Here is a 27,423-nt window from a genome sequence, read left to right on the forward strand (position 1 = left end):
GTTCCATAAACTTCTATTATCGCAATTTCCCAAAACACTGTTATGGTATTCCTGCTCAACAGCTAGCTCAGTCTTCTGCTTATTTTACCTAGTTCATGAAACCTAGTTAAAAACTCTACGGAATTAAACAACTAAACCCTCATGCCTGAAATAAGTGTGTAGATACTGCCGTTGCTTTATCTAATCTCACTCTGGTAGTATGAGATTTGAAATTACTGGGGGAAAGGAGAAAATCTTCCCCAGCTGCCTCCACACAGCTCTCTTTTTGAAACTGTTTGGAAGTTTTGCAGGGAATAAAATATGAACTGAGACAAAGTAAGTAACTGTGAAGCCACATAATAAAAGAATGGTGGTAAGATACGTGAATGCAAATCCTGGATAAGTGTTGTATGTTGTAGATGCTTACATACTGGATAAAACTTAGCTGGTGTTTCCTTTTACTTACTCCTAAGATAGACCTTACTTGGGTGTAGGGCTGAGTAATTCTTAAATAAAGAAGTAGCTCTACATATCTCCAAGTGAACAGCCTAAACCCTAGAGAAGAGGGCGTTTGTGACTGCATTTTCACTACCTCCTTTAGCTGCATGCTTACCGCCCTCGCTTTCCGAGGTGCCTCATGTGTCCCTGTCCCCTCCCGCGATGTCTACAGGAATGTCTGCGGTAGGTCAGACCAAGGAGTCCCGAGATCTCGTGGAGCTACTTTCCCCAGGGAGGCTCGTCACTGGTGCCCGGGTGTGCTGGTGCTGTGACGCCGCGGGGGAAACTCCACTGCACCACCTGCCGCATGAGGGGTCAGTGTTCACGCTCCCCCCAGAAACCGACCACCAAAGCGTGGCCAGCACAGGTGACTAGGGAAGGGAACAGGGACGGGGCGCCCACCCCCAGCCTCCGGCTGCTTGCACGCGGCGGAGTGCCTGAGCCCGGAGGCCTGCCAGGGCGGCCGCGGGGTGGCGCTGCGGGGGCGCCCTGCCGCTGCGGGCGCCGCCACCGAGACGCCGCGCCGCGCCGCGCCGCGCCACGCCGCGCCGGGCCGGGCCGCAGCGCCGCTCTGCGCGTCCCGGGGGCGGGGGCGCGTCCCGGGGGCGGGGGCGCGTCCCGGGGGCGGGGGCGCGTCCCGGGGGCGGGGGCGCGTCGTGGCGTCAGCCGCGCGCCCGAAGCAGCCCGCGCCTCCAAAATGGCGGCGCGCGGCGCCGGGCGGCTGTGGCGGCGGCGGCGCTCCTCGGGGCCCGCCGCAGCCCCCTGAGGGCCCGGCTCGCCCACGCGGCCTGGTCCCGGTCCCGGGGTCGCTCGTGTCGCTGTCGCGGCTCAGCCGCCCCCTCGCCTCCCGGAGGGCCGCGCGGCTGCGGCGGGCGGCCGGTGCTGGGGCAGGTTCGTCTGAGAGCCCGCCTGCGCCGCCGCGGCCGCAACCGCAACCGCTGCGAGCGGCGCCGGGGCTGCCGGCCGCGCCGCGCCGCCGCTTGCGGAAGAGGCCGCTTCGCTTGCAGCGGCGATGCCGCAGCCGGACGCGGCCTGTGGCCCCGCTCCGCCGGCGCCGCGCGGCCTCGCGCGCACCTGCGTGAGCGTGGGCGGGTTTGCAGCGAGGCTGGTCATAGGGCTTCGTAGCTGCAGGACGAAGTGGTCAGGACTCGCGTTATGAAATCTGCGTGTACAAGCTGAGGCGTTTTAAGATAATATGAGGTTGTTCAAGCAGAAGCTGCTAATAGGAAATTCAGGCTAATCTTCCAAGGCGATGTTAGTGCCGACACAGAAAATGGCATCACGGTAGCTTTACCTAGGGGGTGCCTGTAGATATTAATAGCTGGTGAAAACTGCCGTACTAATGGGGGCAAATAGACGAAACCGATTTTTTTTTTTCCAGGAACAACAAATATTCTTTTCACAAAACGTAGGGAACTAACCTAGGAGAACATGTTCAGTGATCTTGTTAGTTTCTGAGAAGGTTCTGAGACTCGCTATGCAAAATAAGACTCCTTACAATGGCCACATTGAGCACCCAAGGCCTTTTGTTCTTTGAAGACCTTGACTGAGTGTGTATTTGTAAAACTGCACTTTCAGGATATCTTTTTTTTTTTTCCTTCTAACACAAGTTAGTAGCTCTTTTTCCTAAAGATGTGATGTGTGGCAGTGAGCTACTAGCAGTTACGTATTTGACAGTTCATTGGAACATAGTAAAATAGAGCATTTGTGCATTGTAACTTTATTGTGCTGGACATTGTAATCTGATTTTTATCTTTAAAATATTGGTGGAGTAATGTTAGTGTCAGAATGTAACTAAAAACTGTTTGTATTTGTTTTTAGGTTGAATATCCTGATGTGCAATTTAATATCTTACTGGAGTGTGCTGGAACTTGCACAATTACATCTTGCCTGAAGTCTCAAACTATGTCATGAAATTGTCTTGTTAAGCAAAACTTTACTTGATGCCTATTAATAGAAGAGTATCGAATCACTTCATAAGAGTGCTTCACAAGGGACTATTTTGTTATTGTAGATGTCTGTCTCACCAGCATGTCATGGTAGATGTAGCAGAGAAAGAGATTATGGACAACCTCACATTTAAAAGTGACACTGTACTTTCTGATGTTCACTTACACTGTCCAAACAAAAGACATCTCATGGTACGACTGAATGCAGCTGGACAACCAGGTAAAGTATGTTTAGGCTGATGGAACAATATTTTAAGAGTATTAACTTTTTGTAATGTCTAAATTCTCCTTCAAATGGTTGATATTAATCATTACATATTTTGTTCCAGTTAGAAGCAGAATTGCTTCCTACTCAGTTCTTTCAAAGAAGGCTAACCAGATTTGCATCATGAAATTAGCCATGCAAGTTAAAACTATTAATGTAGACTTTGTAGACAGCTCATCCTAAAAAAAAAAAAAAATCTTAAATTATTTTCTGAGAGAAAGTAACTAAGTAAACCTTTATGCAGGCTGAATTTGGTTTTATATCTATATATGTGTGTGTGTGTGTATATATATATTTAAAGCTCATGGCTATTTTGAGAATCATGTCAAAAGTTTGGATGTTTTCTTACATACAAACTAAAGGTGATAAGCTAAAGGTTTTAAATAGTATCACTTAATTTAAATTTAGGGCAGGGTATTATGAATCAAAGTGAAATCAACAATAACTTACGAATTTTTAAAAATTCTTTAAGTGATAATTTACTATCTAGTCTGGAGGAAACAAAAAACTTGGGGGTTTTTTGTTTGTTTTTAAATCGACTTCATACAAAGTTCAGAAGAGCAATGGATCTTGCATGGCTGTTACATAATTTGAAGAATCAAGGCTGTAGTGGGAATGAATTGGCAAATACTTCTGACTGATTGCCTGCTCCTGGGTTTCTATCAGGTTGTCAAGGAAACTGACCTTGAAACTGCTGGGAAAATGTTCTGTAGAAAAGTACCTCTCCTTTTGCTGTAACAGAGGTGTTAATTGTTGTGTTTTCAAGCCCATTTGTGACATACAGTGTTTAACCTCTGCAATTATTCTAGCACATGTCAGTGTAAAAAATGATTAAAAGAGAAAAGTAGGCCAAAGAGCCTGACAAAGAAGTTTACCTTCATCAGGTCAAAGTCAGGTAATTAATACAGTGGTATGTCAGCATGCTACTTGGCATTCCTTTGCTGTGGTTTTGTTTGATACAAAGAACATTTTAACGGAATGAAATGACAGCATGTGCCACCTACTTGAACACGCTTGGTCTGAGAAATTCCTTTGTTTCATATGACAAGAATTAGAGCACCATATATAGCAGCTTTTGTTCTAGCAGATACCATGATAATCCTTCCATTATCACTCTGCTGTTTTTTTAGGGAACCATACATGGATTTTGTCTTTCCTTTTTGGGGGTCAATTTTACCTTAGAACTTTGAAATACTGAGAATACCCAGAGGATCAGAATGGACTCTGGAGAGCAAAAACATTTCATTTGTTGATAGCATCCTCTAATTTATTGCATATACAAAACAGTTTAATCTAGATGTCATACAAAAATAGATGGCTTGTAAAACTTTGGATTCTAGGATAAACAATGAAGATCTTATTAGATATATCTGAAAATGGTGTCTCTAGAGAATGATTTCTCTCAGGTTGCAGTAGACCAACCTTGATTATCTTGCTTTCTAAAGAAATCAGAATGTGACTTTATAAACTACGATGTTATTGTGAGTTTTTTCTGCTACCTTGTACCCTTGTGAGCTGATTTTAAGGCCTGAAGTTACTTGAATTCCAAAAGCCTTTTGAAATGGTAAAAAATTTCTAGTTACTTTTTGCTAGAATGTCTTGCCTTTCTTTATGACAGGAATTAAGTGTTAACCAAAAGAAACAAACTCTAACTTGTGTTGTTGGTTCTTCTTTGAGAAATGATTTGGAGGATGTAAGAAACCATCCCTTATCCTAATTGTTAACATAAGTGTTACTAAATCAGATGAAAATGTGACCTGTTGCTCAGTAGGTGCTGATTCAACCAGTAGACTTTGAAAGTTCTTCAACACTTATTTGTTCTGACAGAACTTAATAGCAGAAATATTCCTTCCTAGTTAAACTGTATTGCAAGCTACCTGTATGATTTTTAATCCTGTAGATTTTTAATATGTGAAACACATATCAAAACCTCATGCATGTGGAAGCTGCATATAGATTCTGGTTTTATTGCAGCGTTAATCTTCAACATATTTTTTTTCCTGTGTTCTTGTAGTATTCCTGTCATATTTCAAGCTCCTTTGGAACACTCATAATTGGGCATCTGAGAAAAATGCGAGAGAAGCTACAACAGAAAAAGAACACCAGTACAAAAGTGGAGAGGAATTGTGTGACAAGGACAGAAATAATCTAAAAAATGAAAGAGAAGTAAATATTAAAGGATTAGAAGCTCTGCTAGATGATGATGGAGACTTGGAAGTTGTCAGAAGACCTCAAAGTGCCTCTGATTTAGAAGTGGAGGATCTTTTGAGGGATAGGGTGTATCCTGTAATTCTGATGAGAGGGGAAGAAGATTCTTTTGAAGATGAAGAACAAGAATGCACTTGCAGTGATATTGTTAAAATAGGTAAGTAGTAGGCTTACCTTCAAGGATAAATGGGATAAATATCTCTTTTGTAAAACAAAAGAAAAATAGATTTTTTTTGTCTTCATAAATGAAACAACAGCTATTAAATGAGAGGTGATAATAAAATAATTTCACAGTATTATGCTTAATTTAAAAACATACTGTTTCTTTCCAGAAGAGTTTTGGTCAATAATATTCCAGAGAGACATGTAGCTGGCTGCTCCCAGACTGAATGAGTTAGACCTGCCGTGCTCCATAGTTAGTGGGGTTTTTAGATTTGTTGTATTGAATGAAGATCATTAAGTTCTAGATTTAAAAAGAAAACACTGCTTGATTTTCAAACTTGCTGCTATTGAACTTAATTTGAACAACACTTTAAAAAACTTATTTCTGCTCTACTTTCACATTCACAGAGCACACTATGGCAACCCCTTTGGAAGATGTTGGTAAACAAGTATGTGTCATCTTTGTAATATCTTGCTGTTCATGGATTGTGCTTTAGAATTTACCCAATTTATCTGCTCCTCTCTCCTGAAGGTCTGGCGTGGAGCCTTTCTTCTTGCTGATTACATTCTGTTTAAATGGGATATGTTCAGGTGTTGCACAGTACTAGAGCTTGGAGGTGGCACTGGAATTACAAGCATCATCATGGGAACAGTTGCCAAGAGAGTTTACTGCACAGGTAAGACAGTTATTTTTAATTAAACATTATTATGAAGCTTCATTTAGAAATTCATGTGAAATTTTCATGAAGCATTGCTTTCTTCCTGGGGTTCTCATCCGTATTTATTCATTTTTGGTTAATAGTTGGTGTGTTGTTTACAGAAAAGTGGCAAGAATTTTCTTAATGGATCTGAAAAAGCAGTGCTACTTTTAGGTGCAAGAGTTTGGGCAAGCTGTTTGTTTGGTTTTGTTTTTCACATTGCTATGAATTCAGGATGATGTGCCTAAGAATAAAAGAGGTAATTTGGGGATTTAATGGCTTTTTCTTTAAGCATGACTCAGAGTTTAGTACTGAAAAATGAAGGCAAGAAGGATCCTAGGGAAACTACTCTCAGTGGAGAGAGTTGCTCTGAATTGTCCCTAGTTTCCTAAGCTTGAGAAAAGTTTAGAGAACTAGGCTGAGAGGTCAGGAGCATGCACAGTACAAATATTCTCATTTTGAGTATCACTATCACTTTTTGCAGATGTTGGTGAAGATCTTCTGACCATGTGTGAACATAATGTTGCATTAAACAAACACCTGATTGAGCAGGGAAGTAAGTGCAATACAGTCAGTTCTTGTGCATTTGCCTATATGTGAACTACTTTGGGCTTAAACATCACAAGTCATTGACTATCTTACATGTTTACAAGTAAAATTAAACTCTTGTCTTGGTTGAAAGTGACTGAAAAAGAGAAAGATGAAAGAAATCTCTCTGTGGTCCATACTGGGACAACTTCCTTTTGAGAAGAGCAAAATACTTATTCTTTCACTGGTCAGCAGTTAAGACCAACCATGGTTCTTACACAGTAATTGTGAGTTTCACTGAGTTACTTGGGAGGATCATAGACATCTGGAGGCCAAGAGACCAGTTACATAAATAGTGTAGATGGCAGAGGTAGAACTCTGGAATGGGGAAGTATTTTGCAGGTGAAACATGTAAAAGAGAACGTAAGATGTGTGTCTGCCCGTTAAGTTTCTCCTACCCTTCCCTTGTGAGTAGGTGGCCGTTTTTGTACAATAAACGATTTGACATTCAGCCAGGCCTAACGTATTTCATATGTCTTCATAATATATCTTAATCATTTGCTCCACTACAGATTTTGACTCTTTACTTCCACTTGTATATCTCCCCCTGCCTCTGTCCACCCTCTTCTCCCACAGGAAGTGAAATTAAAGTTAAAGTACTGGATTGGCTGCAAGATGAGTTCTGTACTGGTAAGTGGTTGTAATGAGTCCATTCAAATGGCTTTTTCTTTTTTTTTTTTTAAGCCATCAAGAAAAGCTTACTCTATTGTTTATGAAATGAAGGAGTCTTCCAGTACTCATCCGTCTAGAAAGATAGCTTTTAAACACTCTATGGTGCTCAAAGTACAAGATTTGTTTCTAGGTGCATTATTGTTGTGTGAATGAGTACGGAAGGGTTTATTGATTGGTTGAGAACAGACCAACAGTAGTTGTCCTTTACTTTGTGAGGACAAAATCCAGAGGTGCAGACAAGACCCATCTGTTACATGCTAATAATGGAATCCAGGAGCAATGGTATGGATTCGTGTTACTGCAATCCAGATTTTGATGTGATGGTATTGAGTGCGGCACGTGACTGAAAGGTGATGAGGAGGGATCGGGGAGAGGTGGTGGGTGAACATGGCTCCTAACCATTGTAGAGTTTTGGATGGGTGGAGCAGTTAGAGAAGCATTCTGGTAGGATAGGTGATGATTTGGAGTTGTATAAATGTTTTTTCCAAACGTGTTGATGAATATGATATATTTTAAGTATTTGGCAAAGGAATGTAGTTTGCTACATTTAACGAAATAAAGGCAGCTAAACTGAATAATTTTAAAAGTGCAATTAATGATAGTAAAATGGGTCATGAAAACTCTTTCTAGTAGTTATAAATATGGGCCTTTTAGGGATAAAAAATTAAGACCAATACAAAATTGAAACACTTGGCCGTATGAACTCAACTCTGCTTTGTAGGTCTTTGTATCATCAGTTGGGCAACAATAATCTTGATATAATGCCTTCTGAAAAATAGCTCAACTATTTAAGCAGATAGAATCATCCTTTACACTTTCAAAAATCTTTCTTTGGACCTTAAAAATTTCTGTTTAATGAAAACATTTGATACTACCTGTAGAACAGAGTATGTTTTTAAACTTTCAGAGAAAGCTTCTAAATTTTAACAAAATCTAAAATTTAAAAAGCATGACTAAATAGGAAGCTTGATCAAAACTTAGATGTGCCTTTTTTTTTTTAGCAGTATTTATCTTTAGTCTAGTTAAAGTCTGTAATCTTGCTACATGGTAGTAATTGTAAATTCATATGGCAAGGAAAACTCTGTACTCTTGCCAGTCAGCCTTGGGAGAACTGGATACAAGGCAGAGAGAAAGCAAAGGACAGCAGGGAACTTCAGAGAATGAATAGACTGAGGTTTTGATTTACCTTTAGTAGGGTGCTCCATTTATGGAGGAGCAGATGACCAGGGAGAGAATGAAGATGTCTCTTTTCCATCTATCAGGTATTTGATACAGTTAAATCTGAGTAAAGCTGTTTTCTTTGTTGCAGATCCTGAAGCTCCTTATAGGTGGTCTGAAGCAGAGATTGCTGATTTGCATGACCACTGTACTGTGATAATGGCAGCTGATGGTAAGAAAACACAAACAGTAAACTCTTAAATAAAATGTTTAAGCATCATTTGTAATAACTTAAATATACCTATTTCGCTTTTAAAATTCTATACATAGATCCTTACCTAATTTGTCAAAGCTCTGACTTAGTGCTTCTGTCTGTATCTTGTAGTTTTTCCTTTTTTAAAAAGATGACTGCTAATTCAGACTGTACATGCAAATAGGAGAAAAGATTTTTGAAAAGAGTAGCCTATTCTTTCATTTGATGTTTAATGATTTGTAACTAAATAAATTATTCAAACATAATTGTCACCAGTAAATGTCCTACATGTGAAAAAACAATTTTCAGGTGCTGCACTTGCCCATAGAGTCTATCCCTTTGGATGTCTGTGCCTTTCTATTCTGTTTTTCTTGCCTTAGTGAAAGACTGAGAAATGACAAGCTAGCTAATCTGTATAGGAGAACCGTTGTGGTTTTGATATTCAATGATATTTAAGTAAAGGAGGAGTTTTTCCTGTTTGTTTTTTAGCTATGGTATTGAAAGATGTTGCAAGACTGTTTTCCAAAAAGTTACAAGGTGTTAGTGGTATTACTTTTTTTGTAAGAAGTGAGGCCCTGTGAACTGTGATATCCTGTCTTTCTTAGCTTTGCAGTAAGGTATTTCCAGGCTGAGAGAGATCTTGTTTAAGTTGTGTAAGTTGTCTGATGGAAGTGATTCCCATTGGCGTGAGAGAATCTTAAAGAAGGCTTGACGTAAAGAGCAGCAGTGGATATTATTACAGGGTCAGTTGTTGCCATTAAAAATATATTACTTTGGAATTTAACTAAAATAGTGACACAAAGTTTTCAATTAGAATATTCTAATTAAAGGCTGTTGTTTCATACTTTAGGTTTAAGTAAATATTACAGTTGAATGTACATACTGCATGCTTTGATCTTTTTATTGTAGTGTTCTATGATGATGACCTGACAGATGCCTTATTCAGAACTCTGTATAGAATCACACACAACTTGAGAAATTCTTGCACGGTTTACTTATCAATAGAAAAGAGGTAAGTATTACCAAGAACTTAAAATAAGCACTAAAATTTCTACATTGTTTTCTTTATTCAAAAGAAAAATCTGATTTACTTGCAGGTCAACTTCTGACTTTCATTGCATTAATTGAGCAAAGGCTGGAGTATCTACTTAGGGCAATTTTTTTTTCATACTTGCTTGATTTTTATGAATTCAGAATTTGAATTTCAAATGAGTTAAGTTTCTGTTGTCCTACCTTTGTCTTGCATCAAATAGATAAATCTGTAGTTATAGACCAATGTCTTCTGTAATGCCAACAAAATTTAATGAGTATCTGAGATCAGACTAAAGCATGGAGTGGAATAAAGAGGCTAATAATGAGGAAATGTGTCTCCCAACTTGACTCTTGCTATAACAATTCCTCTTGTGTTTTCTTTCAAGAAATTGTTGTAAGTTTTTGAGTAGTCATGTGTTGTAGTCCATTCACAAGCAAATACATTAATAGTCCTTGCTTAAATCTCTGGAGATGTGTAAGCAATAGCCCTTTCATACTATTCTTTTGGGGCAAAATGCCCTACAATCAGTGGAAAGACTAAAAAGACTTATCAAAGAGTTATTGGTGTACTGATCCTAGTGTAAGTCTTGATAGTCCCAAAAAAAACCCCAAAAAACAAAATGACAAAATTTACTAATACATTTGAGAAGTCCCACACTTTCCATTAACTTGGGAAAGTTACATAGCCATTTAAGATGCAAGTGTAGGAGAGAAACTTTCGATGAAATATTTTCTTGCCAGGCTGAACTTCACTTTAAGACATATGGATGTTACGTGTGAAGCCTACAGTCATTTTAGAAATACTCTAAATGATCTGGAGAACCTCCAAGATAGAAAAATGAAATATACTGTGGAGCCCATTAAACTCGATTTCTGCCAGTTTCTCATTTATGAACGAATTGAGCAGTTGGTAAGTGGCATTCGTTAAAATAAATGTAATGTGTTGGGCTAATTATCTCACACTAATTTTCGGCTGTTTACTTAACATAAAGTAAGAACAGAAGAATAAACATTACCTCTTTATTTCTGTTAAGCTGTTTTAAAGTGATTTCTTGTTTGTGCTTACGTAACCTATACTAGATCTTCATAACATGCCCTCTTCTGTCACCGAGCAATATAATGGCTTAGATTGTTTTGCAACCTTTGAGGAAATGAGTGCAATCTGCATTACCTTTAGAAAATACAATTTTTGAGATTGACTAGAAAATGGAACCAATATTTCTCTCATTTATTTGCTTGTAAAAGAGCTCTCATTTTATACTTTAGTAGTTTCTTTACAGGGTTAAGGAAGTAATGCTTCAATATCTGTGATAAGTCAATTAGCTCTAAACTTCTATTATTCAGAAATGTATCAGATATCATATATGTAGTTACCTAATTACACTCAAGATTTTTTTTTTCAACTGTCTGATCTTAAGAATATTATGTAAGCTAGCTAGTAGCCTGCAAGCTTCTGCAGCAGTACAGACCAACTGATCTTTCTGGAGAACTTGCAGATCTTTTGCTGTTTTGCAAATCTGCTACCAAGAACTGAGGTTTTTGTAGGCAACATAGTATTGCTTTTTTTTTCTAGAGTATGCATAATAAGATTATGGGGGGCTGTAGTTATTCCACAAGACTGATTCATTTTATTTAGTTTTGACATATTCAGACATAAAATATGCATGCAAAACTTTAAAACATATTTTCCAAATATATAAATGTAACTTGGCTTTTATCTAAATGTGTAAACTTGTTCCCTACGAACTTTTTGATGAAGGCTCCTGGTCTTTGGAACGTATGCATTTTTAAAGGACACACAAGTTAGTTTTTATTTCCCATGAAGTATATCACCACAATTCAATATAGTCATGGTAAAGGGCATGAAACAGTCTGTTTATTAATCTTTTGTATGGCCAAAGCTACTAATATTCATTCTCCAGAAATTAGTAAGTGGTCTTTTTCATTTTTGTTGTCCAATAGAGTGAGAAGTGTCTAAAACAGATTTGTGAGAGCTAGAGTCCTCAGTAAATTGAGGAGTTTTGTTTTTGTTTTTCTCAGTCATATCTTTACAGGCATTGTTGAAAACATTTTGTCCACACAAGCTAAGAGAGAGAGCAAGATTCCTAGTCAAAATACTGCTGAAGATCATGTAGACTAATGAAATTATTTCAGTAACAATTTAAATGATGTTAATTTTTTTAATTAAAAAAATGCTACAAGAATAAAAACTCATTTGTACTGTTGTATCTCAAAGATAATTTTGCTGTTATTCTAGGAGATTAAACAAATTTACTATGCAAGTACAGGGTGTGGCTTAAAATTTGTCTTAAAGTGTGAATGTTGAACTTTTCATAATTGCAATCTACTGCTCTGAGAAAATGTGTATGTATTTCTCTCTCCTGCAGGAACTGTGGAAGGTCATTGCTGAACGGCTGACATGACTGGGACATGAGAAAATTGAAGATACTTAGATATCTTAGATAAAAGATAAAGGCTTTTTTGTTATATTAAAAACAGATTCTTGTCCCAAGAAAAGGATTTTCCTGGTGGAACCATGTTCTTGGAAAGTAATTTCAAGCAGATTTGCCTTCAGTAAGTTTATTTTGGCACTTAGGACATGGTTTCTGTATTGTTTTCTGTTATGAAATTTTTTAACACTGATCTTCAGAGTACAGATCCAAAACAAATTTCATTAGCTATAGCACGTGTGATAATGTCCCATGATGTTGGATCTAACTGTGGCAGGGATGTGGTACTGCATGTTCTTTAGGCTTTGTGATTTAGTTCTTAAATTCTGATAAAGAGCTATCTAACACTTTTCCATGTGGCTGGTTTGCAAATGTACATTTTCATTTTTAGCTTTCTGAACTTGTACATTGTTTTCAGTCTCATGCTGATTCCACGTTTTTTATATTTATAGACACGTTTGAAACAGTCTTCTGAGCAAGACCTAGTTGTCTTGTTTCCTCATCTTTAAGTGATCCATTTATGAAACTTAGTCTTTCATTTTTGGTTTGTCCTATCAATATCACTTTCATTCAGGGCTACTGTCTTAGTTGAAAAGAGACAAGATACATTTAGGTTTAAGTCTCTAAAAATGTTCCATAGCAGTCTTGGAGGTATGTTGTCCTACTGGCATTTTAAGCTATTCTGCCCTTGCCAGGTTGAAGGTGGGAAGATTTCATGCAAAATGACTTGCTCCCATTCTTTAAATGTTGGGACTTCTACCCTCAGTATATGTGTGAGGTTGGGGAGCAGCAGATAACCTGTGTCAAGAATGTCTTGACTGTACAGATAGAGCCTTCAGTGTCTTAAATTAAAGTACAAATCTTTTAGATTAAAGTACAACATATTGATCAAATCTCTCCTGAGTGATTAATGAAACCAAAGATCATAATGTTTGTGTATTATATTTTTAATGCATACTGCTGTGTTATATCACTTGCCACATGTACACTCTCACTGAAACTTTTGCTTCTGCTGAATTTTCTAGCTTTATGAAAGTGTTAATGATAAACATTATATATAATGATAACATATAATGATAAAGCTCTTCTGGCCTGTGACTTGTGGGGATGTGCACACATTACATTAGAAGCATCTGGTTGGTTTTTTGAAAGTCTGTTTTATGTTTGGTTTAGTTCAGCTATTTAAGAGCAGTTATTAAATAACCTGTTCATGTACATGAAGATATATTTTCCTCTATATTGTTTTTAAAAAATTAGAAGAACGGTCATTAAATAAAGATGATGATCTGTAAATACAGCCAAAGTGTTGGTTTTTTTTAAAGGCATTATCTTAGCATATAGCATATATGCATAGCATTTAGTGTATAGCATAATCTGCCTAGATTAATACAGAAATTTTTCTCTCAGGATCCTCATTTAAACTTCAAAGGTGTAAAACTATTCCCAGTCTATAATTCTTACTCAGTTTGTTTTGTAATGTAATTAACTTCACTGAGGAGAACTCTGGGTTTTTTTGAGTGTAGTACTGAAGACCAGCTTATTTAAGTATTAATCTTTTTTGAAGGTGTGTTATAGCAAGAAATGAATTTGAACTGATGTGATGTGTGTGGTTAGAGAAGACTTTTACTTGCACGGGAATTCTGAAAGTCTTTGGAAATAGCAAGAGAAAAACTTATCCAGGTAGGGTGTTACTGTAGATCTCTTCAACTTAGAATTCTGCCATTTTACCACCACTGGCTTAATTTAACATATGAAAAACTGGTGGGGGTGTGGCTTGGTTTTTTGGGGAGGGAAGTTTTGTTTGTTTTTTTAACACTTGTTTCTGTGTCTGAGTAAATATGAATATCAGGGATGCTTGGAAAGCAAACTGAAATAGAATTTCCTCCTAAAGAAACAAAGCCAACTTTTCTAGCTTGCTTTTGACAATTTATGTTGCAAGTGACATAAGGGAAAAACAGTTTGGGGGTTCAGTGACAGATCTGAAGGCTAATTTGCAAATTAGCCTATGACCCTTATCACTGATGGTGAAGAATACGCAAAAATAGGCAGCAGTTCTCAAAAGAATCATAAAAGAATCTCATAATGTGTTGGCTTTGCAGTGTTAATGAGAGAGAAGGGAAGATCGTCTTGCCAGCGAATTGGTCACTGCTGCTTGAGGACATTAAGCAGGCATGTCACCTTCTCAATTTTGACTTGGATCGTACTTTAGATATGTCATGCATGGTAGTGGTTTTCAGAGCTCATCATGCAAATTTCCACCTTTATCAGTCCATTGTTTAAGACTACTAAAAGCAGGGAATTGTATAGTATTGAGCACACGGATTATGGTTGAAAATCAAGTTGGTGCCTAAAATGATAACATCTCTAGCAGATTGTATACATTTATATAAACCAAGTCCCCTCTTCTCCCCCCCCCCAATAAAGCATGATTTAGAAAATAGTATGCTTGTGTGAATGTATCTAAACTTTGAATAATTCTAACTGGTGATTTTCTTAGATTTTTGGCAGTCCTGTCTTGTACCTGATTTGCTATATGTTAGACACAATTTTTAATCTTAGAATTTTGGCCAGGACACCGACAGAATGATATCTGAAATTTCCAAAGCTGAAGCAACAAACTGTGGACACTATGCATCATTTCTTGTTCCTTTTTCCTGAGCGGCGGCTTTGTTTCAGTGATTATTGGGGTTTGTGGAAGAAGCAAATATGAAAGGCAAAAATGATACAACAGAAATTAGAGCTTTCTGTGCCAAATAAGAAATGTCTTGCCAGCATGGCCAGGTGTCTGTCTTCTCCTTGCTGGCTTTCTTGATGGAAAGGAGAGAAAATACAGTTGGGAGGGGGAGAAGTTGTTAGTAATGTGGACAACAGGCTAGAGTGTACTAGGCAGGCATGGGGCTTCCAATTCATATAGCTTATAGAAAACTCAAATGATTCAGTATCATTAAGTTGGACAGTCCTGGACCGTGAGCTACTGGAAAAGAGTTTGTATATTTTGTTGTGAAATGTTGAAGAACCCTGTTGGATTATTTATATACTTTTTGATCCCCTCTTGTCTAGTAGGAAAAAAAGGTTTTGCTTTCATTAGTGAATTAGTAAGTGCCCCTAGTCAGCATTTATTCATTCCTGCAAGTTGTTTACTTCCATGAAGATGAAAGTGTACACTTATTCTAAAACTTGTTACTATCTCTACTGTTCAGTGGAGTTGAGGTTGAAGAGCTTTCATTTAGAAAGCTGACTTTCTGCTCTGCTAAATTAAGCCATTCTGCATTTGGAAATACTTCCAAATCTGTAGTCTGGTTGGTCAGCAAAATGGATTATCTTGGGGAAAAGATAAACACAGTGGGAGGGGAAGAAACCTGAACCCTTTTGCACTTATTTCTGGTAAAGGAGAAGAGTATCCCTTTTTGGGAAAGAGGGGAAGAAGTACCATAATGGATGGACACACTATCTTCCAACAGGAATTCTTCTTTGAAACAAACTGATTTTACTTTTATGTCACTGGTGTATATTGATGTAATACATATGCTTTCTCAACTCCACACTTCAGATGAAGATTGCTCTTGAATGCTGGTACCACCGTCCTGCTTTTATCTTGCGTCTTGAGAGGAACATGGGTAAAATAATTCTAAATATTGGTCAAAAGAAGAACTTGAACTACTGTGTGACACTTGAATGAGCATTACTGGCAGACTATATCTTTGAACTCTCTGTCGATGTGGAATGTGGAGAGCTGCTTTGTTGTGAACCTGTTTGTGTCATTTTGTAGTAGAAAGAAAAGTTATTTAAGATATAACTGCATTATCTAATGCATTAGGTATATTATCACTATTTGTTCTTATGTGTAGGTGGCTGTTCATAGACCATTCTTGTAGCTCCATCTGCTGTACAACACTGAGTCAAAACATTTTATACCACACAGTTTGTTAAATATCCTGTTCCTTTTGGGGGGGGAAAAATGTTTTAACAATATTCTACTAAGAATAACAGTTTTCAACTTAGATATGTAAGGCTGCCTTTCTGATTTGGTGATGCTAGCGTGTGTGTTAGAGATGGTCATGAAAACAACCCTGAGAACAGGGAGATTTTATATTCAACTCTTTAACAGTAGTTTTAGAATGCTGCCTCCAAGAGTTTGGGATTTTCAGGAAGTCTTCTAGGAAGAGGTGGAAATCACTTTTCTGTGTGTGGTATGGACTTGTAATTCATTAAAAGATCAGGGCTTAACTGGAGCTTATAAAGTTTTATAGCAAATATATTTCATGAGATTGTCTCCCCAGTGTTTCAACTTGACTGTTCTGGTAGACTTCTAAATACAGCATTAGCTCCAATTATCTTTAATTTTCACCAGAGACTTGAGGAGTCTGTCCGTGGTAGTTCTGTTTCTTTTTTTTTCTTTTCATTCTGCTAGTACATGACAATTGAAGAATTTTGTGTATTTGAGATTTCTAGCCTCTTTCATGTGAGGATCAATAAGCCAATGGACTCCAGGACCTTTCCTTAAGGAACCAATGTAATACTTGAACACCTGTAGTGTGGTAGGACAATGTGCTAAAAGTAAATGATTGACTATTTAACAACAAAAAAAGTTACTAGAGTCACTTTTGGAATGGGTTAAGCACGTGTTAACAGTGACCATACAGTGTTAAGTGATTTTGTGAACATTCAGCATGCTACTTTTAAAACATGGATCTACTTCTTGCTAGAGGTCTTAGATAACATGAGTTAAAAAAAAAAAAAGGCTTATTTTACTTCTCTTGGTGCTATACAAACAAAACCTATTATTTACAAAGTAGAATAGGGAGGATTCCCAGAAAGAACCAAGAAAAATCGTAGATATATATTTAAAAAAATCCTATATATATATGTATAGAGAATTACTTACTTAATGTTTATAAAAATGGCTTTAAAGAGCAGTTCAATTCCTGAGTGTGATTATGGTGTTGATAAACTGAAAAATACATTTGGCAAAGATGAGCTTGTTTGTAGATTAATCCCAAAGTTTAGGGGCTGAAAGTCTTGTTAGGACCCATGTGACATGAAATAGAAACTGGGGAAGGAATTGAGCTGAGGAACAATACTTCCCCATCTCTTCCTGCATTCTGAAACTTTCAGGTATTGAAGACATTGCCAGTGAGAAACTAATTATTGCTAATTGAAAACAATCAGGTTCTAGTCTTGAATGGGATCTGCCAAAGCTGCTAGAAAGAAGTTGTTTCTTTTCAGATTCATCCGAGTCTAGTTACAAAGCCTGCCCTTCTAAAGAGACAATTATGTAGTGGTTTTCATAGAACAAAGTACAATTTAGCGATGAACGTGCTGACATTTACCTAGAGAGTTGCACCAGACTGACCAGGTAAGCATGGTTTGATGTGCGTAGCTAAGCCAAAACAATGGAAGGAACTGAAAGTCTTTGCGGGTTCAAGTCAAGTAATAGGATTTGAAAAGAAGCTAATTTGTCCTGTTGGGCTGCCTGTACTGTTGGACTTTGACATTTGGCATAGGTCAAAAGGCTTATATTTTCTGGTAGACTGCAATTAACAGGACTTTATCCTGCTTTTGTTTCACTCCTGACCCTGACTATCTGTGTGTTCTTACCTGATTCTGTGCTGGAAGTTGGTGCATCAACAGGCTAAAGGTTCATTCTGAAAAACATAGCCTTTCTGGCTGCCAGCGGAGTGCATTTACATGTAATGATACAGCATGCTTCCTAAGAGGGAAGCCTACTAAACCATGAAATGCTCATTCAGAAATAGCTTGGACAATTAGACTATTCCAAACCCTCTTGGGATGCACGAGGGGAAGGTATATCTCATGACCAAACTCCGAGTTAAAAGCAGGAAGCTGGACATAGCGCATGCTATATACACCATCCTGGATTCCCAAAATTGGGATATTTTGCTATATTATACTGAATAAAAAATTCTCTATGAAGTTCTTGGCTTTAGTAACTCAAGCAGAAGCATAATGTTATGTAGTCTGACCTCCTATTTAATATAGAATTTCTGTAAGAAATCCAATAATTTGTTTTATCTATAGTACATTTTCCAGGAAGTCATTCAGCCTTCAGTTGGAAGTACAAAGAAAGAGACAATTCATGGCTTTCCTTGGCAGCTTATTCTGGTGGTTAATAATCTCCCATGGTAAATATTTGTGCTGTGTTTATTTGAATTAGTTTGGTTTTGACTTCCAGCTTCCAGGTTCTTGGTATCAGGGCCAGTGTGAGAATATAGGCAACTCGGATAATAGCATAAGATGACAGCATGGAACAAGCAGGAAAAATAGGCCAGACCTCAACTGCCTGAATTCAGTCCACGATAGTTTATCTGTATACGCTGGAGCCTAACCTGGCATGGCTGAGGCACACTTGTGCTCTCCAGTACTTTTAGCTCTGAAGACTATGGTATGAGGCAGACAAGTGAGAGTAGTAACATCTTAAACCACCGTAGCAGGGTTCACTTGATTGCAAGCATTTGATAGCACACCTATCCTCTGTGCCTCTCTCCTAGACTTTACGCCCGCTTCTTCAATCCCCAGAAGAGAGGTTATAAAGAACAGGGTGTTAGCACTGAAGCACCTTCTGTTACCTCGTCTCTGCTATAGAAACACAAAGCTCTTCCAGCTGGAAGGCACGCAGAAAGCACAACAGCCCTTCTAGCACAACAGTAGCAATTTTTAACCTGTGTGGGATAGCCCTGCTTATTTTGAATCCCACAGACTAAAATTGTTTTCTATTGTAATTGCATTGACACTTGATCTTTCCAGAAAGTTAAGGAACTCTTCAGTCCTTTTATGCTGCCTGGGATACGTGCAGCATTCCCCTGTGTAACAGAATACAGAGCGTTTGTCTGTATTAGAATTTGCATACTAATGCACTTTTGGCTTGTTCCATATTGTGAGCTTCTAAATCTTTCAAAGTCCTTAAATTGTTGAATAGCTTATGGAAAACAAACCTTGCTTGCCATGCACAGATGAGCTCTGATGGGTACAGATTTACCAACAGAATTATTTGGTTTGTATTTTATCATCAGCTATTGTCCAGGTAGCCTCTTTTTCTTAAAGCTAAAGACTCAAAAGCTGCTTTACCTGATGGAGAGAAGGCCTTCCATTTTCACAGATGCCAAAAAAGACACAGATTGAGAAGAAAATGGGCTATGTCATCTCATGCAGCTGGCCTTTGTAGAGTGGGGCCTCTATTTTGTTTCTTCTTGGTTTTGTTTTTTGTCCCCCCCCCCCCCGTAATTATGTAAATAAAAATAGAATGCAACTTCAGAGTCTTTATCTTAAATAAGTCCATCTAAATGCATTGCTACAAGCAGGCCCAGTAGCTTGGCTGGGTGCAGCTAGTGTCAGGACTGAGGATCTAGTAAGTAAAACAGGCTGCATCTTAATTACTAAAGTCCCACTGTGAAATGAGCTTCATCAGAATAGTGACTTTCTTGATATACCAAGCAGAGAGCCTTTGCAGAGGTAGGCATATTTCTTTTGGCTAAGGATTAAACCTAGTACCCTTTCCAAGGAGGACGGGGACGAAGACAGTGTTTCTTCAATGGTCAGTACCACTGGGCTTTCTCATTGTTTTTTGTTTGTTACCTTCCAGCCCAGGAAAAAACAGGGAGCAGACAAAAGAGATTAGTGGCAAAGATCATGTGGGAATTGTTTAGCAGAACATCTAAAAAACAGTATGCAAAAAATAAGGAGAATGGAAGTATGTTTGTAGCATGTCAGTATAAATATTCCCAGTTCAAAGTTTTGCTTAGCCTTGTCTATCTCAATGTGTGAATATAAAATTACATTCCTCAGATAAATTGTATACATTTGTATAAACTTTTCTAGAGCTGTTTGAAGCAGTTTATAAATTTCAGTGGTGCTTTCTGAAATAATGCCTTTGGGCCTCCAAAACATTCCTTCCCTCCCTCACCATCACACCTCTCTAGCCAGGTTCCTTTTTTATTTTTAAGCAAGCTGGGTTACATATACTTCATATGCCTAGGGTTTTTTTGAGTCATGAACATGTAGGGTGACAATATCTCAATATATAATAATGTATGTTAACAGTAGTGAAACATACTTTGTCTTGAGTTCTTTGGGTATCTTGCTCACTTTTCTGATGTTAGAGGTTTTCTTCCAGTGGATGGCACATGGAGTTTCCTTTGACAGTACCAGCACCCAAATGCAGTAACTATATATATGTCTCTGTGCGTGGTGTTTTTTTTTTATTTTTTTACAGATTGCTTGCCAATGTCAGTCTCAGGAATGTCTGGAAGGGGAGATGTGAAGGAACATCCCTAGCTTCTTAGAGAATACTTGCACCTTGCTGAAGTTCCTGCTTCCTTTCCTTTTGTGTGAAGGATTTTCTTTTGTAATAGGGGTATTGACAGTAAATTGTACTCAGTTTAAAAACAAAACAAAAACCCACCTTGATTTGATGGTTTTTTTTTCTCTCCAGTTTACTGGGTTTTTTTTTTTTCAGAATCATTAATTATAGGAGTCTTATGTCTATATCCCTAGGGTTTGAACCTGATCAGGCAATGCAAGTAATACACTAGCACCAACTATAAGAAAAATAAGTTCTTTAGAAAAGGAAGAAGACAGAATTTATTGTAGGAATATATGACCCCAAAATGTCTTTCCAGCCTTTGAGTCCAATCTGCTGCTAGCACAAGTACCATGTAATCCCGTGTGAATTTGTCAAATGGACTCTCTCTTTGTTCCTTAAGAAATGCTGGTTTTCCCTTTGAAGACTGATACTGGTTAGTGAACCACATAGTGACAGGTAAGATGTTAATAACAATAGTAATATTAGCTCCTGCTTCAAAGATGAGGAAAAATACATATGATGAGTTTGGCAAGAAAATTAACAGTGAATTGGACAGACAGTACTATAAGAAAACTAGTATTCACTGTTCTGTGACTCAATTCCTTCTGGAGGCTATCAACAGCAGGTTTAGATTTTAGATTCATAGGAAATTAGGTCAAAAGGGACACCAAGAAATGGTCTGTTGTATTTTTCTCTCAGAGCAGAATCAAGTGGAGCTAATCTTGATGAGTGCTTGTTTTGCTTGTTATTAAAGCCTGTGATGATAGAGATTCTGTTTTTCTCACAGTAATCTGTTCCAGTGCTTTATTATCCTTTCTGATGGAAAGGTTTTCTTAAGGGCTAAACTGCTTGTCTTCTAGCAATTGGAGATCATTAAATCTTTCTTATTATGATTAACTTTGAGAAATGTGAGAGGTCTACCCTGGATGAATGGGAACAAAGAGACATTTGACCTAGCCTTGAGTCACGCATGCAGGGACAGAAGGGTACTGCGACGCTATCTGCAAAGCGGTGGTGCCTCCAGCTAAAAGAACAGCTTAACAGCTTCAGCAGCTCAGAGCCTGCAGGGTTCCTGCCTTGCCTGGACTCTGTACAGCTCTCCTCTCTAGTGATCTCCAGCTGCTTTGCCAGGCTGCTCCATGGAGCCTCCAGTGGCTCCAATGAGGGCTGAGCAGGGTCTGGCAGCTCCTTTATCCTGTGACTATGCATCTGTTATGAGCCCCCATGCATGAGTTCTCCATGGTAGTCAAAGAGAGAGGATGCCTGCATTTTGGTCACAGGAGAGAGAAGGGAGAGGTGCATTCTGGAGCTCTTGTTGGCCTTTTACCTAGCCAGGCCTTAGGTTTTGAAGAAGTCCAAGACCTTGAATGTGACCTAGAACTCTGAATCCTGCCTTGACTCTCATCCCGATGTGCTTGCAATAGCTTCTACTGCTGAGGAGATGCATACTGATACTATCTATTGGATAGGCGTTTCAAAGGTGCGCTTTTTTTGTCTTTTTGTCTGTAACTACCACATTGCTGTAGTTAGCTGAGAAGTGACAGAAGTGTGAGTAACTGAGACGGGGTCACAGAGACACTATTGCTAAATCTTAAAATTGATGCAGAATCCCACTTCTGCACTATAGACAGAATTGATTCATTGCTGATATCTTCAAAAAAGATTGAATCATAGCTACAAACTAATTGAAACAGTGCCCAGAAGCATCAACTTTCCCTCTGATTTAACCTCACAGGAATTTTGGACTGTTTTGGTGGTAGGGACAAAAGTGGTATTCAGTAGGAGGATTCATATGTTATCATTACTATGTGCATCCATGTAATCTAACTGCTTCAATTCAGTAATGCTTACAAGAAAAAAGGTATGTTTGCTCTAGGTCAGATTTAAATATTTGTGAAGGCTTGGATTTTGTATTTGACATCAACACTGTCATTCAAGTTTCTAATCTGAGTTAAAATCCCAAGTGACTTTCCCTATTGCTGTTTTTGGTTAAAATAAGAATGCCCCAAGCGGCCGCAGGTAAATATTAAGAACTGGTGAAAGGAGGATTGATCTTTGTGAAACCGTGACGGCTGAGACAGAGCTCCCCGTTACTGTCAGCAAACAGGCTGCCCGGACTGCGCTCGTTGCAACGTGACTTACGGAACGGAACGGAGCAGCCGAGGAGACGAGGACAGCTGGCAGCTCTTTTCAACAGGAAATTATCTGCTAGTGCCCCCGGCAGCATTGCGCTTTCTCTCCTGTTTTTTTCCTGGGCAATCTCTGCTCTAATGGAGCAGCTGTGACAGTGGCTACAAGCGGGTCCTGGCGTAGCGGTGTGTTCGAACCGCCATCGAGGCCGCGGGAGGATCTGTCCCCAATAAATCACCGCGGACAGCAGACGTGGCCCCCCCGCCCCGAGGGCGAGGCCGCCCGCCCGCGCCTCCCTCCCGCCCGCCCTCGCAGCTGCGTCTCCACCCGCGCGAGCCGAGCGCGCCGCTTTCCCGCCGGGCTGGGCGCGGCCCCGCCACGCCCCGCGCCGCGCCCCGCGCCGCGCCCCGGGGGCGTGCTCGAGCCGCGCGCTGCCATTGGCCGCGCCGCGAGCGGGGCCGCGGGCCGGCGGCGCGGATTGGCTGCGGCGCGCGGAGCCGGGCGGAGAGCGGCGGCGGGGGCGGGGCCGGGGCCGCGCAGGCAGCCGGCGAGCGAGCGAGCGAGCGAAGCAGCGAGCTGCGGGCCCTGCGGCGCCGCTGCCCGGCCCGGCCCGGCGCCTCCCGGTGAGCGGCGGGACCCGCGCGGCGCGCCGGGCCGGGCCGGGCCGGGCCGGGCCGGGCCGGGCCGGGGGAGGGGGACCCGCGCAGCCCGGCGCTCCCCGCGCAGGGAGCCCGCTCCCTCCGCCGAGAGGGACCCCCGCCGCGGCGCCCGCCCCCCTTGCCGCGGGGGACGGGGGCGGCTTGCGGCGCGCAAGGAGGCGCAGGCTGCGCTCGCCGCCCCGTGCCCGTGCTGAGGGGCGCCTGCAGCGAGGGGGCGGGCGCGGGCGGCGCCGCGGGATCCGGCTGCCCCCGCTCGGGCGCGGTCCCGCTGCGCTCGTGCCGTGCTCTGGTCAGCTGCCTGGGGTGCCGCGCCTCGCGGGAGGGGTGCTCTTTTGCCGTTGTCTTCTGGGATTGCCGTGCCCTAAGGGATTTCGTTTCTGTTGGAACTGAGAACAGTCCTGGGCCCCCGCAAGTGCCTGGCAGGGTGCAGCCATTCCCGGCGGATCCAGGAGACCACCCTGGCTTGGAGGAGGTTTGTTGTTATTCGTGAGTTTGACTGCAAAAGGAGGAGGCACCTGTGATGTCCGGAGCCCCTGACAGCTGTGGTCTCTCTTGGGCTCATGTCTGGCAAGCAGATGGACCTTAACGTGGGGCTGCATAAAGCAAGAGAGAAAAGGGAATGTAAAGGTACAAAGCCAGTGAGAAAGCAAACATGTAGTGTGGGGAGAACACAGCTGGCTTTGCATGTAGCTCTCCCTTGCCTAATGTATTGCAGAGAGCCGAATGAAAATCTTCAGTAGCGGTGCTGCTTGGGGGCAGCTGCCGGACGTTTCAGCCCAGCTGAGATTCACCGGTTCTTTTCAGTGTCCTGTTCCCAGGTGCAACCTAGGATGGTTCCACCACCGTCCTGCTAGTGATGCAAAACTCAAGCCCCTGCCTCCAACTTTGCCTTGGAACCTCTCCAGCTTTACTTCCCGTGTCTTAATTCCAGCTTTACTTCTTGTGCTTTGAAGTAGCATGTAGTTGTTTAGCCAGAGCTTTGCCTTCACCTAGCTTAGCTTTTGCCTCCATGATTTTCTTTCCCTGTGGTAATATATACTGAAGGGAATTATATGCTAAGAAGCTAACTAGATGGGGAGACTTCCAAGTGATTTTGTAATCAGTAATGAATGTTCAGGCTTGCAGAAACTGGATTCTGCCCTACAGTTCAAAGGCACGGCTGATGGGTATGGGCTCTTAAGAGAGTCATTTCTCTCATGATTTTAGGCAAGAAATTCAGTACAGGCTGAAAGCTAATTGGTATAAAAGGAAGGTACTAGTAGGGTGATCTTCTAGAAGCTCTACAGTAAGGAAATTACCTATTGAATACTATTATGCTGTGATTATCATATTCTAAATCATATTGAGGATATATTTTTGCAGCTTTTGTTGCACTGTGTATTTTTACTGTAGTTGGCCCTTCCATGTATTTGACTAGTGTAAGTGTTGAGCAAATTGTGTCTGAGGTTAGTCTGTCTTCTCTAACTAGAGTTAAATATGTAGACTTGGAGCTCAAGGGTGCAGATGCTGGATCATAGATCACAGTACTAAAGCACAGCATATGTAAAGAAGGATAATATCTGGATATTACAGTGTTTCTCATCCATAGTGTTCAAAGCACTTCACAAATGAGATATGCATCAGTAGTCTGACTGTACGTATGGGAAAACTCAGATGGATACAGGGAAAGAAAGCTGTTATTGCAAGTAACCTTCTGTGTAACCTTTCAGACTCTGGAACAGCATTCGGGTCTCTCATGTCTGCATTCAGTCGGTGCTCCGTCATTATGCTGTATTGCATCTCTGGGAGAATTCTGAATGCAAAAGACTGATGTGACATACCCTGATAATGGAGACCTGAATCTGTAAGTCTGTGGTCGTAGCAGCTGACCGCTTACAAAAATTATGAGAAAAATGCAGCAGAACAACTTTCTCCAAAGCCCAACGCTTTAGGCTTCTGGAGACTAACGCGCTTAGAGACATACTGTAGAGTGAGTTTACTTCAGATACGAAGTAAACTTAAATAATTGGCTATTTATGCATACGAGACAGTAAACAAATAGTCCTACATATAAACACTAGCCAAATCTGTAGGTGTTGTGCTGGCAGCTGTGCTCTCTTTGGGAAAGGAAAATGTCTTCATCTGAATTGTTTCAGAAGCCGACTGGAATTAAGATGCTCATTGGACATTTGTACATACGTCCTAACCGGTTCTTGCTGTACCTGCTGGTAGCTTAGAGGTCTCCAGGGAGTTCCCTATGCCCCATCTGGTTGGTATGGTACCTCAAGGTAAGGCTTCAAGAACAGTTAGTATACTGCCTCGTATACCCAACAGTCACTTTTATCATCATTCTAATAATAGAATGTTGTATTTGTGTAACAAATGCACCAGTCTCCGACACCCTGCCCTCAGCAACATAACCTCTACTGTAGAATGACCAAAGCCTCCCAATTTGTGCTTTAATCGCAGGACCAGGCCTGGATTAAAGCAGCTCCAGTCACACCATGACATATACCTCTACTACATCTTAACTTCATATGTTCAGTGATTATAACATGAAGGTTCACAGAACTGTGAAGATCTTGCAGCTAATCTATCACAAATTGGATTTGGATCTTGGCTTTTCGGTTCTGCTTTATGACTTTTAGGACTGAGAATCCATTTCAGAAACATTTATACAAATTTTCAGCTGTTTTAAGTCCATATTAAGATTCCTTTCCTCTCTTACCTAAATGGAAACAGCTTGTGGAAAAGTGTCAGGAAAAAAAACTATTTAATTGTGATATACATATCTATTGTTTAGACAGTGTGGCATTCGTTGTTGTTGTTGTATCTTAAAATCTTATTGTATTGACTGTATACCAGAAAATTTAATCATTGGTGACTCTTTCTTTGAACTTGAATGAATCTCCTTCACTCTTGGCTTTGAGGGCGCGTGAAGAAAAAAGGAATACATCTTGATGGGCTAATTCTCAGGTTTCACGTCAGATGTTTCTCTTCTTCAGTATTTTCAAAGATCTTTTGATTCATTCTTGTATGTTGCAAATTTTAACTTACCTGCGTGTTTTTTTTGTTTAAGGAGGCTTTTTCGGTAGAGCATGCTCTTTGCGTAAAGTTCTTTATATGCTCTTGAGAGTTTTTCAGGCATAAGGGTAAGTCTGAATCAAATACTTAAGTATCTCATCCCATTTGAAAGAGTCAGTAGCAGAAGAGCTCAGTTGTATCTCCTGTCAGTAGGAGGGCAGCTAGTACTGACGTGCAGGAAGCCCTGTACCTGCTGGGTTCCTGTGAAAGTCCAGGTGATGCAAAAGTGAGGCATCAGGAGCAGCACGGTATTGTCCTTAGCATACATAGCTTAAAGGCCACTAATATACTACATAGATAATTATAATGAGCATATCACCTGTGGAAGGATGAATATACTTTAAGCTTGAAAAAACCCTCTTCTTGTTCCAAACTTTGGTCTGCTTTCAGATGCCTTTTCTTTATGAACAGAAAAGCTTGCCTAAGATGTTGGAACTGCTGCCAACTTAAAGATAATTCTACTATCACCTGCTTTGGGGCTTTTAAGTCATACATCTCTTTCCCCTCTTTGTGTCTGTATTTGTGATCTTTTTTACCAGATCACAATCCTATTTCCTGAGATTATAACTATGGGCCAGGAAAATGGGAAAAGTGATATTTTGTTAGCCATATGGTGTTTGTGCAAAAATAACAGTATTCTGGGGATTTTCCAAAGCATACAACGTGTCTAAAAGACAGAATATTGTCCTAAACTGTTTCTGTGACTTTCAGATTCTCTTCTGATTGGTGGGAGTTGGGTTCTGTGTTGTGTCTTTGTATTAGATTTGGTTTTTTTATCTTTCCTTTGGCAAAGTATCTTACTGTTCCTTTCCCATCTCTTAAGAAGCCATATGTTAGACATTCAGCAGAAGAATCAGGTAGGAACCTAGGTAGCGTTGCAGTTCTTGAATACCTTGGTTATATGACAGATCAAGGTTGACTCTCTTCCTGTCCAATTGAGGTATGTCTATTTGTAGCAAAGAGAAAATTTTCAGAAAGTATTATTTTGAGCTCTACAAGATTGGCAACAGCCATTTGCCACAAGATACAAACTTGAGCTTAGTAGGAGTTAGGACAGGTCACAAGCATTTGAAGAACTGTAGAGTTTAGATTACTAAACTTTTTTGAAGACTTCTTTTAATGATGCAAGACTTCAATGAATATAAGCATATTTTTGCTATGTGTGAAAAATAACATAATGAAACAATGACTGGGGCAGTGCTGTGAGCTTCTGATGTTGTTCTATGAGATACTTGCTGTTCTCTTGAAAAGTGATCACGCTTCTCCTAACATGAAGTTTTATGTTCATGGATATTGCTGTTCTGTCCTAGTTTATGGATTTGGAGTGTTCTTGTAGATT

General features: G+C 40.2%; 2 protein-coding genes across 4 annotated transcripts in view; both read left to right on the forward strand.

Annotated features, from left to right (window-relative positions):
- The first annotated feature begins 1,235 nt into the window (after positions 1–1,235).
- METTL22 (methyltransferase 22, Kin17 lysine) lies at positions 1,236–13,209 on the forward strand. Of its 3 annotated transcripts, none has more exons than XM_067306242.1 (11): positions 1,236–1,368; positions 2,299–2,646; positions 4,706–5,056; positions 5,470–5,510; positions 5,594–5,738; positions 6,244–6,315; positions 6,924–6,977; positions 8,329–8,409; positions 9,340–9,442; positions 10,204–10,372; positions 11,850–13,209. In XM_067306242.1, the coding sequence occupies exons 2-11, from the start codon at positions 2,421–2,423 to the stop codon at positions 11,883–11,885; spliced, it is 1,278 nt and encodes a 425-aa protein (XP_067162343.1). In that variant the 5' UTR covers positions 1,236–1,368; positions 2,299–2,420; the 3' UTR covers positions 11,886–13,209. The 3 variants fall into 3 exon arrangements, with proteins under 3 accessions (XP_067162343.1, XP_067162344.1, XP_013795679.1); XM_013940225.2 differs by lacking the exon at positions 1,236–1,368 and adding an exon at positions 1,499–1,731; XM_067306243.1 differs by lacking the exons at positions 10,204–10,372; positions 11,850–13,209 and adding an exon at positions 9,528–10,197.
- Positions 13,210–22,913: 9,704 nt separating this feature from the next.
- ABAT (4-aminobutyrate aminotransferase) overlaps positions 22,914–27,423 on the forward strand; it is a 70,547-nt gene continuing 66,037 nt past the window's right edge. Inside the window, exon 1 of the mRNA XM_067306264.1 lies at positions 22,914–22,985. The gene's annotated coding sequence lies outside the window, so the exon portion shown is untranslated. The remainder of the gene's footprint in view (positions 22,986–27,423) is intronic.

This window comes from Apteryx mantelli, chromosome 16 (assembly GCF_036417845.1).
Source record: "Apteryx mantelli isolate bAptMan1 chromosome 16, bAptMan1.hap1, whole genome shotgun sequence".
NCBI lineage: Eukaryota > Metazoa > Chordata > Aves > Apterygiformes > Apterygidae > Apteryx > Apteryx mantelli.

What these genes read in the sequence shown, in the direction of transcription:
- METTL22 (XM_067306242.1), top strand. Translation starts at nt 2,421, where the DNA reads ATGCCTATTAATAGAAGAGTATCGAATCACTTCATAAGAGTGCTTCAC. An exon ending in GAATGCAGCTGGACAACCAG is followed by an intron (nt 2,647 to 4,705) that starts GTAAAGTATGTT and finishes GTGTTCTTGTAG; the next exon opens with TATTCCTGTCATATTTCAAG. An exon ending in TACTTATCAATAGAAAAGAG is followed by an intron (nt 9,443 to 10,203) that starts GTAAGTATTACC and finishes TTTTCTTGCCAG; the next exon opens with GCTGAACTTCACTTTAAGAC.